At 36.8% G+C, this 21,453-nt stretch overlaps 2 protein-coding genes across 4 annotated transcripts in view; both read right to left on the bottom strand.

Moving 5' to 3' along the window:
* The window catches only part of slc25a21 (solute carrier family 25 member 21), a 92,957-nt gene extending 77,453 nt beyond the window's left edge, over positions 1-15,504 (bottom strand). The window contains exons 1-2 of the mRNA XM_084393810.1: positions 15,356-15,504; positions 15,067-15,148 (exon numbers count right to left, since the gene is read on the bottom strand). Of these exons, the coding sequence (XP_084249936.1) occupies positions 15,067-15,133 (67 nt within the window). The 5' untranslated portion in view covers positions 15,134-15,148; positions 15,356-15,504. The remainder of the gene's footprint in view (positions 1-15,066; positions 15,149-15,355) is intronic.
* A 3,104-nt stretch (positions 15,505-18,608) lies between these two features.
* plekhh1 (pleckstrin homology domain containing, family H (with MyTH4 domain) member 1) overlaps positions 18,609-21,453 on the bottom strand; it is a 111,679-nt gene continuing 108,834 nt past the window's right edge. For all 3 annotated transcript variants that reach the window (XM_084392691.1, XM_084392689.1, XM_084392690.1), the window contains exons 29-30: positions 20,632-20,778; positions 18,609-20,214 (exon numbers count right to left, since the gene is read on the bottom strand). In XM_084392691.1, the coding sequence (XP_084248817.1) occupies positions 20,032-20,214; positions 20,632-20,778 (330 nt within the window). In that variant the 3' untranslated portion in view covers positions 18,609-20,031. The remainder of the gene's footprint in view (positions 20,215-20,631; positions 20,779-21,453) is intronic.

Below are 21,453 nucleotides of genomic sequence, written 5' to 3'. Positions count from 1 at the left end.
TAACTTCCTGTTCCTGCCTCTCGCTACAATGATGAATGGCTGCAAGCTCCATTCAATTACGCCTCGAGTGCGAAGAGACAGGAACAATGGGAGCTGGCCTATGCAGTGTGGCGCAGGCCCACTGCATTCTTAGCAACAATTTAGCCTAATTAGCATCAACTCCTGCCCCATCCATCATACTCCTCAAGAAACATAAACAAACTGTCAGCTCTAGCGTAACAAACAGATCGCCCAGCTACTTAACACAAATTATTCTTACATGAAACGCAGCTTCTCAGGCAACCTTCCCCCCTCCAGGCCATCTGGGGGAATGAAGGGCTATTAAAATTGAAGACATATGTTCCAGTCAAGTTCAACTCCCCAGACTGTTGCGGCTGATGCGGTGACAGTTTGCCCAGGCTTATAGCGGAGTTGGGTGGGGATTGAGCAGTCTGTTGCAGGAGGGAAGATTCTGGATGACGATATGATGAGGTTAAGAACAGGTGTGATGTATGTCAATCAATGCTTTATGAAGGTTTGAGCTGCCATTTCAAGCTGTAGAATTCTCTGGTTGACATTTTTGAAAATGCTGAGAGTGCTGGGAAATAAAGCATTGCTATTTTTTCTTGTAACATTTGGCAGTCATCATTACATGGATATGGACGCCTACCAGCCTATAAAAGTCAGGCATGAAATAGAGGGATCAGTATTTTTTTTTTAACATTCTGAAATTTATAGGATAGCTCTTATAATTTTTCGCAAAGAAGTGAGGCTCTTAGTGACTATTTGGTTGGAGGAGATTAATAAAACAAGTGTCGTTGCAATACAGACAATAGCACAATATGAATGTACTAGCTTTCACCTAATTTAAAAAGAGTGCAAATGAACAAACTAATCATCCTTTAAGGAGTCGGAAACTGTGTTCTAGCCAGAACGATTTAATTTAACATAAAACGCAATCCGATCTAAGTATTGCTGAAAAAAATCTAAAAACACAATATTTCAACTTCACTCCGTGGGTACATTAAACTTCAATTCGACACATTCCTTTTGTTCTTCTCTTAGCTTTCACAGTCAGTTTGGGGAAGAGCTCGTAAATAAAACTAAACTAATTAAGGCTAATGATGACTTTAGGGGAAAATAATTTCTGATGGAAACAAAGGCCTCTGATACGTTTTGAATATAATGAGCAAAAGAACCGAACAGTGTAGAACCTGTTCAGGTGACAGGACTGCTTGGGAAACCTCAAGCTCCTCAGCTTTGCCTGACTCTCACACCCTGCCAAGCTCTCCAAATTTGTCACTTTTCCATTTCCTTTTTGATGTTATGCAGCGTGTGAAATGCTTCGCTAATTAACTAGGAAGCTTGGCAGGAGTGCCTTGTTGTTTTTAGGGGAGCGATGGCAAACCTCACTCGTCTCGGCCAAAAGAGACTGCGCTAACTCAAGAGTGACAAATATGCCATTGCTCCTCCCCCAAATGTAAGAAAACTAAACAAAAATGCAAGAGAACCAAACAAAATGACAGAGTGCTGGTCATTTTTCATGCCCTTCTTAAAGTACCTTTATTCCACATTAAACATATCACTTAAAGTAGGAAAAATGGCCGTTTTATGCAAACGTGAGATTCCTTGCCAAGGTGACAGAGAAGGGTTATTCTAAATAAGTTAATTCTCTGACAACACTAGAATGATGTCATTTGCTGTGTCCTGGATCTGGGCCTAAACTAATATTCGTTCATTTGTGAAGGCAATTATAAGCCTTGGTCTTTTGCTCATTTTCTCATATTTTAGTATTTAAGTGAAGTTAAGGAAAATAATATGGTCCTCTAGCATGACTAATAAATGGACTGTGTCTTCCATTTAGGCAGCTCAGTGCCTCAGACAGAATGACACTTAATTTACCCACATACAAAATGCACATTACACTCATTTTTCCCACACCATTCATTTTCAAAGACAAGTCTGTCGGCTCTGCCCCTTGTGATGATGGATATCACTTATGAGCAGCTCAGCTTCTGGTTTATAAAGCGTAGACTTATTCAGACTGCTAAAGCTGGCCCGCTTTACATCAGGCGTGTGACCTAACAGAGCGCTGAGATACAACAAATTTCCACCAAATTTCCACATTTGTGCCTGCTTTCTGTCTGACCAGGTCACGTTTTCTGCATTGTTTTCTTGAGATTTTCAGCATCACTAATTGAATGCATTTATCACATTTTCCACTCTAACGTTTACTCAATATCATTCCAAATAAAGGAGGGTTCCTAAAAATCCAGCCCTAGTGGGCCACTGTCCTGCAGAGTTTAGCTCAAAACCTGATCAAACTCACCCACCTGCAATTTTTCTAGTAACTCTGAAGACCTTGATTATTAGCTTCATGTGTCTTTGATTAGGGATGGAGCTAAACTCTGCTGGGCATTGGCCTTCCATGGTTGGATTTGAGGAACCCTGCAATGAAGCAATAACTGTGCATTTTACCACAGTTCAGGCATTTACACAATGTCAGCCATGGTAACATTACTGTTTTTTTTTACCTCATAAATAAGTAAATAAATAATCAAAATAAATGTATTTGCTGTTGCTAAGCAACATTTAAACTTTTTTATTGACCAAAGCTAGCATGACAACATGACATAATAGCTTATACAAAGGAAGGAAAATACATAAATATATAGATATAGTAATGCACTGTAAAAAGTGAACAGTTGGATCAACTTAAAAAAATTACTTCAATTGGTAACACCTAAAGAAATTAAGTTCTCAACTTAAATTATCACGTTTTATTGTGAAAAACGTGATAATTTAAGTTGAGAAAACTTAATTTCTTTAGGTATTACCAATTGAAGTAACTTTTTTAAGTTGATCCAACTGTTCACTTTTTACAGTGTGTGTATAGGTACAGTGACACATTTAAGCAATAGATCAATCTATTTTTAATATAATAATACTAATTATTATTATTGACATATTTCTGGTAAAATTTTCTGGTAAAGTTATGGAGAAAAAAAAGTATAAATAAAATATAGAGTGATAGACTGATAAAGACAATTTAAGATAATAATAACACTATTTGGGCACTAATATTGTAGGCCAATCATTACAGCAATCACATGTTTGCATTAATATAGAATATATATAGAGAGTTCAATGTTTACCACTACATTTTGTAAATTTTAAAGTTAAATGCAGAGTTAAGTGTCAGTCCATCTCACGTTCATCATAATATAGGCTAATATAAGGTGGATTGAGTGCAACAGTGTCCGGCCACCTTTTCAGCGGTCTTGGTTGTGGAACTATTTCCGTCCGTTCATTTTTACCAGTATTTGAAAATTGGACAAAAAGACAAAAGGTAAAACACTGTCTACTGTGTAAATACTTTAAGTTTAAGTTTATTGCAAATATCTAAATATTTTGAGACCATAGAGACACTGACTCTATTACGTCATTCGCAGCGCTTTGTGAGAACAGGCGACCACTAAAGAATGCTAAATACTTTTAACACAATTATTTAAACAAATAAGCAGGCTGAAGGCTTTAACAAAAGCATATACTGTACCATCAATCAACAATCTCGTAGCTCACAGTAGGTCTGTCTGTAAAGGTTTAGAAGTTATTTAAAAAAAAAATAATTCCATTAGGTAGAAAATGAATGGGATTTTTACTTCTGGAACCCGACTGCTGCACTATAAAGGCTTCAAATGTGGCTCATTCAATCGGGTTTTAAAGCCAGAACAATATGTTTAATGTTATTTTATTTTACCATAAAATAATTTGTGGGATTCAGATTAAAATTAGACATGGTTTTATTATTTATTGCTTTGGTCACATGAAGATGAAGGAGAAAAGAATGGTGCTGAAATTCAGGTGCTGCTCATCTGGCAGAGTTCTCAGAGAAAGAAAACAAACCCTGATCCACTTCCCCACAAACAGCTTCCCGCAAGCTGACTGGATTCTGCAGCCCAGCACCAGGATGTTTGGCTTACAAAATGACTTTGCAGCTCCCGCAGCCAGTCTACCTAATTGCCCCCTGGACAATTATTGTAGCCCTCTGACCAGCCATTTTGGGGGGAAAAATGTAAAATTAAAGCCATAATGGTACTGTGGATTGCATTACATATTTTTCATAACTATTAGTGTTAGTAGTGTGCGTAATAATGTGCCCGTTTCTTTCAGGATACTCGCAAGTACATATCATAAATCCAATTAAATCTGAGAGTGCACGGGTGGGTTGGAAAAAAATTACCAAGCAAAACATTTCCCTAAGCAATCCAAACACAAACAGACCCACAAAAACGGCAGCGACCTGCACATAATCACAGTGAGACATTTCCTCTACGCCAGGCATTGCCATTCACTCACTGCCATTTATAAACATCGAGAGGGACAAACAGGGAAAGCACAGGCAATGACAGGCCATATCGGTCTGGATATGAGCTGATAAATTGGTGGCTGTGGAAAAAGTGCCCCTTGGGCTCCATCTATTCAGCCGACTGAGGCGGAAAGGGCCGTTTTCAAAAGCACCCCAGAGCCTGGCCATGCATGACAGAGCCTGACACCAGAGCCATACTAGATTCCTTTCTACATGGGCGGCAATGGGCTCCTGGGAAGGAACAAGTGCTTACAGAGGAGATATATCTCCCATCTCATCAGCTCTGCTTCTATCCTCATACTAACACACACCTGCTGAGCCATCAGATTATAAACATTACATGCTTCTGTTTAATATACTGCTCATGCAATTATGAAGAATAAAGAATAAAACTGAAAATAGAAGTTTTAAATGTATCCTTTTAGTCTAATTATATACAGTGGCCCCAAAATTTGCACATTCTATTTTATTACATAAAACATTTAAGTGGCATCTGCAAACAAATGATTCTAGAGCTTTAATCAGATATACACACACATACCAAATCATATAACAAAAATACAATAAAAACAAAGGACGTAAATGCACCCTTTCAATGGTGAACTTTTTCATTTCTAAATTAAAATAATATTGTTTTTTGGGGGTTGTCAGGGTCATGCAACTGTCTTGATAACATAATGTCGAAATTATATTCTGAATGACAAATAAAATTCATGTAAAAGAAAAGCTTAAGTAGTTTGGCATAAACCTTTAGTGTTATTTGTTTAGAAAATATTTTCACAAAACTGCTTCACTGCTTTTTAAATATTTGTATATATTATATTTATTCATAAAATAATTACATTATTATGTTTTTTTTTTGTTTTTTTGTACAAAACTTTTGAAAAAGTCTCTTAAAATGTTCACTTTTTAGTTAGGCAAGATTTGTCAAATATCATGCTTTAACTACCTAAAACCTTGATATTTATAAATAAATCATTCATGATATTAGAAAAAAAACTTTTCAAAAAACATTTTACAACTTTTGATTACAATGAGTACACTGACATGCACTCAACGTGGTTTGACATTTTGTTGTGTTGTGTTGTTGTGATGTGTCCACTGTATCTACGAATAAATGGCCATGATATAAAACACAACAACAACAAAAACTGTTCTTTTTTTTCATATGCGTATATGATTCTAATCCACAACCCTCTTAGTCTCATCCGCGGATACGGCAAAGCAGTCGTTGTGTCCTTCCGGAAAGTTTTATCTGGAGAAAGCATCTGTCATCTCTCATCAGAGTTTGCTGCCACAGTCAGCAGACTGATAGCTTAACCTTTCCACCATACTGCACTTCAAAACGAGCAGAGAGCCCCTAGGATCCCTCAGAATGTGTGGTCTTCTCTCTGCATCACCGACTTCTGCATGCACGTCTCATTCTGTACGAGACACCGCTCGAGGATGAAGATGCCTTTTCCCTTCTGAGCTCATTTATTTCTCTATCAAACATCCAGCGTCTTGACGTTGGAACGAGCATGTTCTCAGGACTTCAGCGTCTGGAGCTGAACAAGCTGGCCAACTACGTCAGGCCGCGGTCAGGATGAGCCGTGCCACCTGCCATGGAGTTGCCCGAGCGTCAGACAGTGATGGGCAAATGACAGATTGGAGTGTTCTTGGAATGTTAGCTAAGCCACTGGCTAGTAGCCATTGCTTTTGTGGGAAATGAAATCAGCACTATTTGATCACGTCATATGAAGTCCAGAGGGACTTTGAAGTCCTGAGACTCACTACTGATGAGGCTAAAAACATCGTAGGAATCACAGCAGGAGAGAGAGGAAAAACGAAACAGGAAGTTGTGCTTCATTTTTGTGAGGTGACGGAAAATTCATAACAGCACTAGAGAAACTCAGTCCATTGCATTGGAAGGAAAAATAACCTATATGTGGATTTTTCCTCAATTGTACACAATGCAAACATCTTCTAGATTAAAGGGTTTACTATCATCCGTTCCATATGATTCTCCTACATAATTATAACTGAATAAATCTTCTATATGACTATAAAAAGCTTTCAATTTTCAGCTTGAACCTTAACATTGAACGTCATCACTTGGTGAAAGATTTATAAAGTCTGGAAGTGAAACTTCAAAATAGCTCTTTACTGCCACCTATCACAAAGTTTGGCAACTGCAAGCAAGACAGCTGACAACAACAGTTCCAAAATGACAGAAAACAGGGGGAGACAAACCAGAAGAGTGAAGTGATTATTGCAACATTATGACAGCTTAAGATTTAGAGGCTCACCAAAACTTTTAGTGGACATGTTATTTGGGTATGATGCAGCCTTTTTCACAGACTGGAAAAAAAATTACCCCAATCAAAGCGAGGATATAATCACAGATCAGATCACTCTGAAACAACACTTGCCGCACTGTTTTTCATTTTTCTTTTTTATGATTCGGCCTTAAACAGCTTCTCTGGCCAAATCGCCTATTGGATTAAGATCCTGTCAATCATTCAGAACTAATTTATAAACCAGTCAGAATCAAATTTGTGCAATAATCCCCTCCTTCTTTCCTGCCATTGCCCACCCAGTGCCACTAGGTAACATGAGAAAACAGGAATTCAAGACGTAAAACTAGGGCACTTTTCCATGACCCAACATCATTTTTTATATCTTTATTCCATTGTATAATTGCCCTTATTTCAAACATAATAATGGAAACCGCTTCATTGCTCCCTCCCATCCCTTCTTATTGCCTCTTGATTGTGACATCTGTGTCTGTCCTGATTTTATTGGATGAAGCGCTCCTTTTGAAAGGATAATAAATGTGTAAACAAATTCAAAACAAGCCTTTCTCCTAAGCTTTGGTTCTCATTATCAAATTGTCCGGCTTCCTTTGCCAACGTCCCCCTTCTAGGCAATGTCATCCTTTTACAACTCAAGATCAGCCATAATCAAAAGTGTCTATAAATTTGAGCTTCTCTAATTAAAGTCTCCTTCGCCAAGCGCACAAGCGGCGACCGGGTAGGGATCTCTCCCGAAAAGACTCAAATTGGCTCCCAAGCACAACAAATCACATTATGATTTGAGCTCTTGCCCGCAATGCCCGCACAGCGCTCATCTTGAGTCGGTTAACCCAGCTGAAGAGTGAAGAGGCCATCTCCCTGCTGAAGAAGACCTGTGCTCTGACTCTAGAAACAAAGAACAACATTAACGCTCACACACACATCTAAACTCATTGATGTCCACAGGATTTCATATTTATATCGGCTCCCCCAAACGATTTGGACATTTTGGACACTTATACGCCACGCTTAAAATGAAATGTCATTGCATTACATTAAAAAATATTAAGCAAGTGGCATCTGCATCAAATTACATCAGACTTTTAATCAGAAGTAACTTCCCTTTACTTAGTCATTTCTGCATTTGAACACTGTAAGATTTTTGTTTTTGTTTTTGAAAAGTGTCTTATGCTGACTAAGATTGCATTTCTTTTATCAAAAATACAGTTAACATAAATACAGAAAAAAAAATTACAATGTAAAATAACTATTTTAATAATTTATAATAATTTATAAAACATGTATCTAAAGCTGAATTTTCAGCATCATTACTCCAGTCTTCAGTGTCACATGATGCTTCAGAAATCATTGTAATATGCTGAATTGGTGGCCACCGGCCAAAAAAAAAACATTTCTTATTAATATCAATGCTGAAACCAGCTGTACTATTTAATTTTATTTATGTGGAAACCGTGATTCATTTTTTTCAGGATTCTATGATGAAGAATGTTTAAAATGCCCCATTACGCTATTTTCTAAAGTTTCCTGATGTTGTTTTGGAGTCTCCTACAACAGGTTTACATGCATCAAAGGTAAAAAAAAAAAAACAGTTTAATTTCCTCATAATATACATTTGAACATCACCACATTTTCAATAATTCTCAAACGACTCGTCAGATGAATCAATCTCTCTAAATCCCGCCTTTCCGCAAGCTACTCTGCTCTGGTTGGCCAGACAGCTCAGTCTGTTGTGATTGGTTTACCGCACACAGCGTGCTCGTCGAAAACAAAAATGGCCATTGCCATAACAACGTCAGATCTGCGTGTCCTGAGGCTTCCTACACCGTAAACTAAACACAGTAATGAACAATGACGTTGATTTTACCATATCAATGCGAGCGCGAGTCCGATGATGAAACATTGGAAGAACTAATTATTGAACCCGAACCTCCATCGCAAGGACGACTCGAGCAGGACGTTTCTCAGTGATGCACTACTCAGTTTGAGGTACATTATGAGATGTTGCAACTGTAATTCCTCACCATCAACATTAACAAGTGCATGTCCATTAACAAACCGATTATTTTACTTGTAATAATTTATTTCCCGCGTATTTTTCTGATATATTGCGGTGAACACGTGGAAACTGTATCAATAATAGTGCATGTATGCAATGTATACATTAACCGAGCTCTAGCGTGAATGACTGATGTAACAAACGTTGGTAAACAGATCTTGCTCCATGCTTAATCTTTCCTCAAAGTAGTGAGAATGACAGACAATCTGCATTAATAGACACAGTTATAGGTAATAGTGGCCCACAACTGATTAGCAGAAGAATTTCAGTCAGACAGTGATAACGTGAGTTAGCCAGTTAGAAGGAGACCTACACAATATAAAACTCAAAACTAAGTATTTTGAACACCATCTTTCAAGAGCAAGCCGTTTGCGAATCCTGCATTGAACTGAATTGAAGTACTCATCCTTGGGCAGTGAAAAAAAACTGGCTTTACCTTCACATTGTAGAGCACAGTGTCTTCTCGACATGATGCTATCCAGTATCCACAGGAATCAGCTGTTGGTTTGAGGTTCAAGTTTTCCCTGGTGTCCAGCACGCAATAAGTGGGCGGGCAATATGCTAATGTTTCGTCTTGACGTCACAACGAAACAGCTTATGACTCGTTTGAAAAATGATTCATTTAATTGACTCAGAGTCGACTCTTACTTTTGAAAGACAATAACTTTATATACGGTGCACTTTCAAATTTAAAACTTTGCAGGATGTTTTCATTCACTTAGAGCTATATTACAAACTACATGAAATGTAATTTTCAAAAATCCATAATAGTTTTTAATTTTTCTGATTTATAAATGTCTTGACTGTCCTTTTTGATCAATTTAATGCTTCCAGAAATGAATAAAACTATTAACCTAAGTTTTTTTTTTAGTTTTTTATGATATTGACCCCAAACTTTAATAATACATTACAAATAGAATTTATTTTTCAGATGCTATTATAATGTAAATAATTCATTGACAGTAATATTTTGCCACTGTACACAAGTGCAAAGAACCTAAAAAGTCATAAACACCAACAATCAAGAAAACTGTTCTTAAATCTTTTTTGGCTGTTGTTGTTTTTGACAGTACCTATGTTTTTAAAATATAAGTCATACATTTGTACTATAAAAAAAGACTAGGTTTGTAATTCTCTACAATTTAGCTTCTCAAATTAGATTCAGTTAAGATGTATACATTACTTTTTTGACTTTGTTTCAACCATGACATTTGTACTTGACCAAAAATTCTGACATGTTTGGTTCTCCCTCAAATGACAAACTAGGCCGACAACAGAACTGTAACTCTGGGCAGAGATTCACCCGACGTTTCCAGACAATATAAAGCTGAAACGGAACAATGATTTGTCTCTCAAACAGAGCAAAACACAAGTTTTCCACCACAGTTAAGTCATTGCAAATTACAGCATGGTGAATTGAGAAACAATTACAAATTTAAAGTGAATTTAAGGAGAGCTCCTTAGAAGATTATTTTTAGCCTTTATGGGAATACGTTCACACAAGATTTTACGATCAATGCAATGTTGTGATCACTCCATCAAAAGCTCTTCTCCAGCCAAAAGACATATCAGCATTCTGTGCTAATTACAAGGTTGAACAACAGCCAACTGGACAGCGGTCCAAGAAAAAGTGAATATACACGCAAATGCATGCACACACAGTGTATCATCTACCGTGCAGTTTCATTTTCCTACAGGGTCATTCAAACTATGGCCCTTGACTACTTAGACTAAGTGCTCAATTAAGCATAGCTTGTTAGCCAGTTTCCTTTCCAGCTATGTTATTGCTGCCATGTGCTGTATTACGGTACTGTATGTAATACAGTGTGTTCGGCCAATATGACTGCATGTTCTAATATATTCATTCCTTTGGAAATCTCTGACATCTCAGACTCTTTTTTTTCCCTCCCTTGACTCATATTTTATGTTTTCATGTTATGTCAGACCACCTGTTTTTTGGTTATTTGAGGGACTGTGTGTAAAAGGTTTAAAAAAAATCAACATGATAATGTTTTAGTTCCAAAATGGGTTCCAAACCCATTTTACTTACGCAATACGACATATTTTCAAGTGACACAGCAAATTTGATGGAAAAATGTTGTGCATTATACATTGGAAATAGACTTGAGAAAAGTGGGCGTTACTGTACCAAAATTGATTGAATACAAGTTTGCATTGGATTGTGGAAAATCATTCCCCTCCTCAAACATTGTTGATGACCATGTTTTTTTTGACCATAGACATTAAGGGTGAAGGTCAAGTTCACCCTTGAGAGCATCTTGATGTATCCCAATGGAAACACTTCTTTTTAGTTGTTATCATTATTTGCAATTATTGCTGTAAACTTTATTATATTCACAGGCATCCAATTACTTCATTAACTAAGGTCAAGATTTTAGAAAGGCTGCATTATCTACAACATTAATCTTAAACACTGCCTTAATAGCTTTATTCACTACGGATTCATAATAGTTCCGAGTCAGAAGTAGTTACCATTTAATAAAAGAATGCGAAAGAAAACATTTTTCTTTACCAGCTAGGAACAAGTAAACAGACTTTCAAGGCAGCGTTTACCCACTCACGTTAGATATGCCAAGATTTCTTCATAGAAAACTCATTTCAGAACATTTAAAGGCATTTCAAATGCCAATGGCACATACGTCATTCAAACACTAAGACTAGGCCTATGTTTTATCAAAAATGAATGTGGTTAACATTAACAACACTGATTAGATCACCATCGTTATCGGGTGATAGAACGTATTGTATTTATTGTAGCCAGCCAGCTCTTTTCAGTATTTTCAGTTCGCTCCAAAGGCCTCATTTGAACAATTTCCCCCGGAAAATGAGCACGAGCGCTAGCCCAGACACAGCCTCCCATGTCGAACAATCATAATCACGCTACTCTACCATAACACCGCAATTATCCTCATTGCTTACAGCAACACAAAATGCATGATGGATGAGCGTACGTGTGTGTGCGTCTACAGTAGAAACGTCTCCCACGCACGTCCCCATCTGTCGCGGATCCTCTGCTCAGTTCAGCGTGCGACTTCCATAAATCATACCATTAAGATAACGTCGGTGGCCCCTGGCTGGCTCGTACATTACCCCGGCAGACTAAACTCCATCCGCTCAAGACCCGGCTCTCTGATAAACAGCTGACACAACAGCGACAACCCACATGCGGCTCATGCAAACAGTAGTTCGACAGTAGTTCTTGCAGGCGTATGGGTCAGACTTAGAGGGAGTGATGTTTTATCACCAGTAGAAAGTAATCCACGGTGTAAACAAACGCATATTGCGCACATTTGTGGTGTTCGCTCTATTAAGGGTTTCTCCAATCTACTTCAGGTACATGTGGGAGGTATATGATCTGTTTGGAGAGTCTAAGCTGCTTGCTGCATATGTTACCATTATACTTCATGCCTGGTTGCAGTCAACTGATTTCTTGTGACATTATGATCCTGCACATTTCCTCTAGAGGTAATTAGTCGTAGCAGTCAATAAATCTCCTCTGTTTGTTTTTGTAATGTTTATTATGGTTTAATTGCGTTTTTGCCCCATTTCAAAAACGGTTTTCTACACATCGAGGAGCGAACTACAAATGCAGTCAAACTTTCTGCATAATTACAAAAATATCATTAGAACTCTGATTATTCACAGAATTCACTGTGTCCAGTGACAAAAAGACAAAAGTCTTAAAACGACACAGAAGTGGGTGTACGGCGGCGATTTGGAGACTCAACATTCAAACATGAGCTCATCTAAACATCTGTCCACAACATGTCCAATCATTGCCCTGCTGAGGCATGTACAATTGTTTCTGGAAATAAATATTAGGCCTAATTCAGCTCTGATTGTAGCGGCCAGTCGTGGGCCGGAGAGGAAACGGTCGTTTGTGAATGTTCCTCCCAGGGTTCTCCTTTTAATTACCTGTATTTATTTGATCTTGTTTCACTCCTTTCTTCTTCTCGATTGAGGCTACGTGGATTTATTCGTCTGATGCTCCTAGACTTTATTTCACACTTAAGCACCAGTTAAAACAGTAGAGGTCTGAGTGTGTTTTAAGTGAGGGTCTGCTGTGGACTGAGTTCAATTATACTTAGGCTGTCTGTCTTTTCCCGTCACACTCCATTTGCAGTCGGCGGATACGTTTACACAGAAACTAATCATAACTAAAACATTTTTGTGTAAATCTTACCAAATTACTCTGCATAACAGGGGCAGGGAGAGGAAATCAATACCAAAAACACTTAAGGTAACATCTGACCGTTCTTCCGGACCTTCTGGATAATACTAAGATAAATGATGAAAGGGAAATAAGTTCCCATTAAGAACACTTATGAAAGAGAATTTTTTATATAATTGGGCAAATGCAAAGATCGCAATATCCGGCTAAACTAATTCAGGCCCATTTTTCACAATTAAAGCTGGATTGCACTGTGCACTGTGTATTGTCTTATGAGTCAGCTAATAGTTCCATATAGATGGAATATTTATATAATTTATATATTTATATAAATAAAAGGCATGTCAGTAAATATTAGTGTATTTTTTAATACTGTCATATACTGCAAGAAACAAAACCTGATTTAGTACAACACAGATTTTATTAAATTACTTAATTGATTCATTAAAGAGACAATACTTAAAGGATGGAGTGGATATTTAAAATGTGTGTTTTTAAAGACTCAAATCTGAGTCAAATTGATGAAATTATAAATAAGTAATTCTGTCGCATAATGACCTTCTCTCACATGCTTTTGTGTATTTTTGTTTTTTAAATGTATCGATTTTACAACAGATGGACTGTCACAGAATGATAGTCACATTTGCCACATTTCCATAAGCCATGAAAAACAACCAAAAGTTGAAAAATGCTCTGAGACTACAATCAATGCCAGGTACAATGCTTCCCCCTTGTGGTAGATTAAAAAAAACTTGACATCACATTATTAGATACAGCCTAACTCTCCCTAATTTCAGACTTTAACACATGCCCCAATTTCTCCATATATGCTTGGATGGAAAGGCTGTAAAATGAGTCCTGGTAGGATATATAAAACGCTCTGCAGTGACATTAACTCTTGTGTCCTTAAGGGAAAAAAAAAGCAATTTTGGAGAGTCAGTCCAAGCCTGAGAGAAGCCAAGCACAGACCCAATCCAATCCCTGTGACCAGGTCACACACAAATTAACTTTTCTCGCTCCCAAGCCTCGTTAACAGGGAGCTGGAGGGAATATGACAAGTGCAGGAGGTGCGAGCTAATAACACTGGGTTATTCTACCACTGTGAAAGAATGAAAGAAAGAAAGAAAGCTACACAAACCTTAATTTTTGCTGAATATGATGCAAAGTTCATTAAATGAAAAGGGCAAGTTGTTATTCATTAATTTTCTTAACGTTAAACCTGGTACCTTAAGTTCAAAATCCTTCATTGTCACTGCTAAAATAGCCTGGTAGATCATCATACAAGCAATATAAGCTCAAACTTTGCAGTCTGCTTGATACCAGAGAGTAAAATTATTCCACAATTGAGATTCTTTTAGCCTCGTGACATCAAGAATTTGATGAACACAGACTTAATTTCTGTAATGGCACACAAAATAATGTCACAACACCGGTTCTTTCTTATTAAAGCTACCTAATGAGTAGATTTTCCTATTTCTCTGCCAATACATTTTGACCAACTCAAAATGCATAATGAAGCCTTTTAGTAGTTTGCTAAGTAGTTGGCATCATTGCTTTTTACAAATGTGCAGACTTAAGTCTTGTCTGCTCGATGTATATTAGCTACATAAAACAATTAATAAAACAATTGGTGTTCTATGTATATCATTTGGGCGTTGTTGGCTGTTGAACTTAAAAAAAAAAAAAAAAAAACATAAATAAATAATTCACAAACTAAAAGAAAATATCACTCATTCTTATAGAATATACAGATGGCATTTAAACCAAGTAAACATAATAAGATTGAGCTAAAGAAACATTTTACTTTTGCCAAGAATAAACTAACTAGGTTATTATTACACAAAATCCGTGAAGAGAACGCGTCTTAAACTGAGGGAACGATTTGTAAACGGAACTAACTGAAGTGTGCGTGTATCCCGCGTACATCTCCAGACAGACATCCGGTTGAAGGATTCGTTCGTTAGTCAACTTTAAAATTACAAATCAAAACACATTTATTTAATGTAAACAGATTTATACTACAAAATCCCTGACGAAAAGTCTTTCGCACGCACCTCATGGCGGTTTGGAGTGTCTGCTAACTGGTGCTGAATGTGCACGAGCCGCGCGCGAGACTGAACGAGTTGGTAAACAAAGTTGCGGATTGTGTGAAATAGAAAGTTGAAGGGCGTCTTACCTGCTGATCCACCCGCAATGATCTGATGAGACGCCTCTCTCAATAAACTTTGCTTTTTAGATGTCATTTTCTGATTCCGGGCCTATGTCGAGAAGGAAAAAATGTTATAGCAGCGTTGCCGCATTTTAAACCGATTCGTTATTTTATCATTAATCAGAGTCTCAGTGAAATGTAACAGTAATGCGTAATTAAATTGAAAAGGCATAAAGGAATTAATTTGTACGTTAATGTGGTCATAAGCCGCATGATATAGTGCTGCGGACTACACACGTGTGTGTTTAAACCTTACTTTAGTTTGGGATTTCAGGAAATATTGTGTATTGTGGTTCCTCGCGTTACGGAGATGCAGCGCTGTACTGACACGCGGTTGGAGCGCGCGAGCTGAAACGAGGGAGTCGGTGTGTGTGAGCGCGCGCTCTTGGGCAATGCAGTTTAATTTTAACTCGGAGACAAATTCAGAGTTCACTGGGCCCACAGGCAGAGGGCGAATGCGAACGAATTATGTAATAGAGTAGAAATAATAAGCTAATAAATACGGTACTATTGCTTATTTACAGTATTTCACATTTAAACACACGTCTGAATGTCACTGTATTGTATTAAAAACCTAAGCAATTCCCATCTTCAAACAGTTTTTGCTAAAGCTTTTATCAGAAATAACGGTTTCAGGCATTTTCAGTAAATGTATGTTGTTTCAAGGCGATTTTTAGGCCTAGATGAAGTCAGTTCCCTTCAAATTCACACAGGTGTCCTAGAAGAGTAATCAGGTGTAGGTCACCATGTTTCACTTTCGTCCAACAGTTCAAGTGCCTTTTGGCTCAGTTTTGAATGGACATTTATATTTAATGTTTTATCACTTAAAACAAACTTTTTTTGTGAAGTGTTTGGCTTGCTTTTTAAACATAAATGCTAACTAATATTTTATGTAATGCCATTCATCAAGTAAGGGATAATCCACGGCTAGCCATGCATTAAAGGATTTTAATGCACGACGTAGAGGCGAAGAACCACCCGACGCGAAGCGGAGGGTGGTTGCCTCTATGAAGTGCATTAAAATTCTTTAATGCATGGCTAGCCGTGGATTATCCCGCTTATACCTTGGTTATTTGCCAAGTTAAAAATAAGTTAAAGCTGTAACTGATGTTTACAGTGTAATTTGTTAACAGACGTGTAAAAATGACGGTTATTTCTTAAGTTAAGGCTCGTCAGTTCTTGCACTCCGTCCGCTTTAAATAAAGTAGAGCCATCGGATTGCTTTTATTTGAATGAATTCACATTTATTTAAATCCATTATTAAAAGAGAGAGACAGAGAACTGAAGGAGAAGGAACAGAGAGAGAGAGAGAGATGCGTGCGCGAGTTACCTGTGTGCGTCGATCTCTTCTTTAAAGTCTAGCAGCTACAGTCCCCTCATTGCTTAAGCATATAGCTAACTTAATGATTCTTTAATGGATTTATTACAATTATTTATGAATGACAGGCAACACTGATACAAATTAAACGATATTCAAAAATCATCCATTTAGCCTACCTAAACGTTTTCATATGCGTTTCTCACTCTGCTTGCAAGTGTATCTGTGTTACTATGGTTACCAATGTAGCGGATTAATTTCGAACTGTAATCAAACTGACTGGAACTACCTGTGCATTAAACGGTTTTACTGCACACCTTCCAGCCAATCAGAATCGAGTATTTAAACAGCCCATGGTATAATTTTAATTCATTGTGACTTAAAGGCCCGGTTTCACAGACAGGGCTTAGATACAGCCAGGATTAGGACTTAGTTCAATTATGACATTTACGTAGCTTTTATTAACATGCCTTAGAAAAAAAAACAAAAAAAAAAAAACAATACTGGTGTGCATCTTGAGACAAAACAATGGCCATGACATATTTAAGATAGCCTATGTCAATTAAACCAGCTCAAACATGCATTTTAGTCTGGGACATTCAGATATGTCACTGTATTTTGTTTGAGTTTTACAACAGAACCCGGAGCTTAAAATAGTTTACTTGATGTCTCATAAACTAAAAGCTGTCATTTAAAATGTGAAGAGAAATATAAAAATACATCCTTGAGAAAGTCTGGGGTTCCTCCAAACCATGTGAGCCACAGATTTTTTTCCCCCCCTAGCGCAAAAGGCAACAATGAAAAGCATGCTTTCCCTAATTCAACGTTACAACTCGCTTAGAGAGAGTGTGGCTGAATAATGAGCATATTACCGTATTAGCTTAGAACATACACGTTTTTTCCCCGTTTAATTTTCAAATGTGAATTTATAGCAGGCTATTGGCAGGGAAATGCCATTAGCACTTTGACCTGCCTGGAGTGTGAGAGCAGAGAAAACCCCACCCCGTCTATAAACCCACACGGTGGCCAGCAAATCTGTGAACTTTTGCAATTATGAATCAGTGTTTTCTGCAATATAAGAACAAGTAATTCTAAACAAACTGTTCTGTACATTTTTTTCTGAGGCTTTACTATGATTGCTATGGACACAGAAAGCCTTTAGCCTAAACGAAAAGGTTTTCTTGATAAATATAGTTGAATGGAGACATGTTTTTCACATAAGTGAAAAAGAAGACCTTCACATAATAGTCATACTGTGCGCAAGTGTTATATAATTTAGTCCACAAATCGAGCTTTTCCTTGAAATGAAAATGCAAGAATTAAAAATCGAAAAAGAAACGGCAGCACAATTAACTTTTTATTTGCAACAATCTCTATGGCATATAAAATCTCAAGCTCTCACAGCATCACTTCTGAATGTCTGTACTGCCACATTTTTTGGCCTTGAATCTTAACAATGACAAAAGTGACATTATTTCCAATTGGCTGCTTGGAACACTAAAGTTTTCTAGAAAAGTCTGACTAAAGAAAATAAGTTGGTTAGACCAAAAATGATTTTTTTAAATGACAAAATAAATATTCAAAATTCAGAGAAAGTGGTTTGATTCATAGAATAATTCAAGTCATATCATTATTACAGCTTTTTTCAAAACTCATCCCTACACCCTCAAATCTTTCAGAATCTGCCATATTATGGGTACAGTGTGTCTTTACCTACTTTGTCAATTATCCATTTCTGAAACACTCTTGATAATTCTTTGGATTTCTCTCTTTTACAATATAGATAACACTTGTATTTGTGGATAAGTTTTATGATTTATGGTGGGAAAAAAGAAAATGAAAGAATTTTCTATGGTTGAAAGCATGCAATGTTTTCCACTGTGTCCTAACTATGCTACGATTTAATATTTTTTCAAATCTAATTTCTAAAAACTGCATATAAAAAAATTCACGTGTCACGTGTAATGCTATCATCAGTGCTGGGTAGTAACTAATTACATAATTTTTGGAATCTGATTATGTAATCCAGATTAAGTACTTGCAACTAATTACATTTTAAAATACTCGTAATCAGACTACAGTTACTTTTTATTGATTACATGGTTACATATTATTCACACAATGGCAGCAATTCATTCATAATTTATTGATTCTCTTGATTCTTTTATTTTAAAATTATTTATTTTAATTTGACATTTTATGATTAATCTTTTCAATTAACTCACAAACCCCCTGCAGTTCCTTCACAAACCCCAGTTTGGGAAACCCTGACGTTATGTAATGTTTAATGCACTTCATGTTGTTGATAACAAAGAATGGAATATATTTTCTCTCTCTTTGCATTTTTATATCAATATGGTGCAATATTATCCTATTTAAATCAATGTGATGAACGAGTTGGGTCAAAAGTGATCAAAAAGTAGTCAGATTATATTACCTTAAATGTAATGTAACGATACTAACTACAATTTTTGTAATGTAATTTGGAGTCAGAAATGAAATACAAATTGGTAAGGAATCTACCCAGCACTGGATTTCATTACATTATTATGACCATTCTCAAGCTACACACTTCACGAAAATATATGATCCTGCACATATTAACGTAATGTTGTGAAATGTTTGGGGTGTGCATCGATTTTTTTCTCTATACAAAAGGCAAGGCTATGGCTAGTATAAGTAAATATGAAATATGTGTGTGCCTTTTTGCAACTACTGTATTACATAAAACTTGTCACTATGTTAAGATGAAAACAGATTGGCTCAGATGAAGCATTATGTTTGGTAGTACATGGCACGTAATATGAGAGCATAAACAAAAACTTTTAGCCCAAACTCTGTAACTGGCTGATGAGGTTCTGATGATGTCATTTCCTGTTTGGATAAATGAGAAGAACTCATCAACCCTGTTACACTACCATTAGACACACTAACAGTACCACTCTTGAGTTTTGTACCACATAAGACTGTCCTTTCTATACTGGTTAGCTAACTGGTTTCCACATATGTGCTAATATAATAGAGATGATCTGTTTCTACGCATCCTGATGAAGTATTCACTGTATAAACTTGATGGTATAAACTGTATATGACTGATGGTACCATTAATTAATGTACCGTTAATCAGTGGAAATGTCCCGAACAAATATAAACAAAAATCTAACTAAACCATAGACAATTCAAACAAAGACATAGATGAAACAAAATCATGTTACGCACAAATGAAAAAGTCAAACCATGTCTTTAACTGGACGTCCAGTTTAAAAGCTCTAATTCCTTAAAAATGAGCGCCAATCTTTTTGCACTCAAGAATAAAATACTCTTGGATCCACTCCGACTCGGTGGGTGATCTTCTCAGGGTGGGTTACTACAAAAACCCACTTCGTGATGTGTTTATTTTTTGTATTTGGACTACGAACAGTGTGCAAGTAGTTGACCGTTTCGCACAATAAATAACTTTTTTCTTCCAGTTTATTGTTTGAACCTTCAAACACAAAAAGTTTGAACTTTATCCCAAATGTAATCATCTAAAGTTTCCCAAAATGTGTTTTTGTTTGTGTATGCGGACCATGCGATAGGTTGCGGATGTGTCCAGACACCTGGAGACTGAGGTTTTAAAGGAGAGTGGGGCCTTTGGTTGTGTATGTCATTGAGGGGAAGTGTCGGCTGTCGATGTCCCAGAGCTTCCGGTCTCCTTGAGGCCCCAGCACTGAGCCTTGAGTCTGGTTACCGGCCCCTGGTAAGCTGGAGGTCCAGTAGTTAATATAACTAGCCATGAGAAGCGTCAGTTCCAGGATCTACAGCATTGAAAGAGAGAGAGAAACAATGAACCAGCAGAATCAGAGGTGCAAACTCTTTAGTAGATGGATATTTCTATATTTAACTTGCTCTTACTGTATCTAGCCAAAAAAGACTTGAAGCACAGAAATGCGAATACAGATCCTCACTCAGTGGAGCTCATTAGCACTTCCTGTATCATGCAACCCCTGTTTTTACCATCAGATGTAATTCAGATAGTGGTTTCAGATGGGGTGTATGAGTTTTTAAGATCTGTTTTTAAGATCTGATTTTACCCCCACACACTTAAGATTTCTAAGATGGGTAATAAAACTTAATGCTAAAAACACCACATATATCAGAATTCTGTCTTTACTGGCAGCATTTGGAAATGCAGTTAAACTGTGTTTTCCCTTTTGTAACTTAGCATGTCTTACCTTTGGTTTAGCCAGTGCAAATAAAAGTTTATCCACAGTCTTCTTGCCCAAAGCCTGGTCTTTAATCTGGCTGATCACTAGCATGAAATCTTCCTTGCAGCCTCCGAAGGTGATCACTGAATGGTATGGATATGTGGCGAATGGGTGCTAAAAAATTAGAGCACACAAAATTGAGAAATTTTGTCTTATTGGACTCTACAAAAACAAACGTATACACTACCATTCAAAAGTGTGGGGTGTTTTTGAAGGAAATTAATACTTAGATTCAGAAAGAATGCATTAAACTGATCAAAAGTGACAGTAAATACTTTTAAATCTATTTATACTGCAACGCAGTTTCCACAAAATTATTGATCAGTACAATCAGTACATGCTTTCAACATTGACGATAATAAATAAGAAATGTTTTTTTAAGCACCAAATCAGCATATTAATATGATTATGTGACACTGAAAATGTAGCTTTGTCATCACAGGAATATATATTTTAAAATATGTTTAAAATATAAAAACAACCGTTTAAAATTTTAATATGTATCACAATATTAAAGTTTTTACTGTTACTGGCTTTCTGTTCCCGTTTGGATTTTAATTTTTTTTTCAGTGAGCTGGTGAGAATAGTGACTGGATGAAGAGGTAAACCAAAATAAAAGAAGACATAAAAATAGAAAATTACAGAGTCTGCCCTGACCCTGTTTATTCTTTCTCAAAACAGCTAGACTTCTCCAAGTGAGAATACAGCCAACTGGGCAAGATATCAGGAACAGCTTTTGGAAACTTCCAGGTCAATAAACATTTCAAACCAGCACACCTGCCAATGTGG

The sequence above is a fragment of the Rutilus rutilus genome, assembly GCF_951802725.1.
Source record: "Rutilus rutilus genome assembly, chromosome: 21".
Lineage (NCBI taxonomy): Eukaryota > Metazoa > Chordata > Actinopteri > Cypriniformes > Leuciscidae > Rutilus > Rutilus rutilus.
Note: the sequence above shows the minus strand (reverse complement) of the source record. Positions and strands in the feature narration are given on the sequence as shown.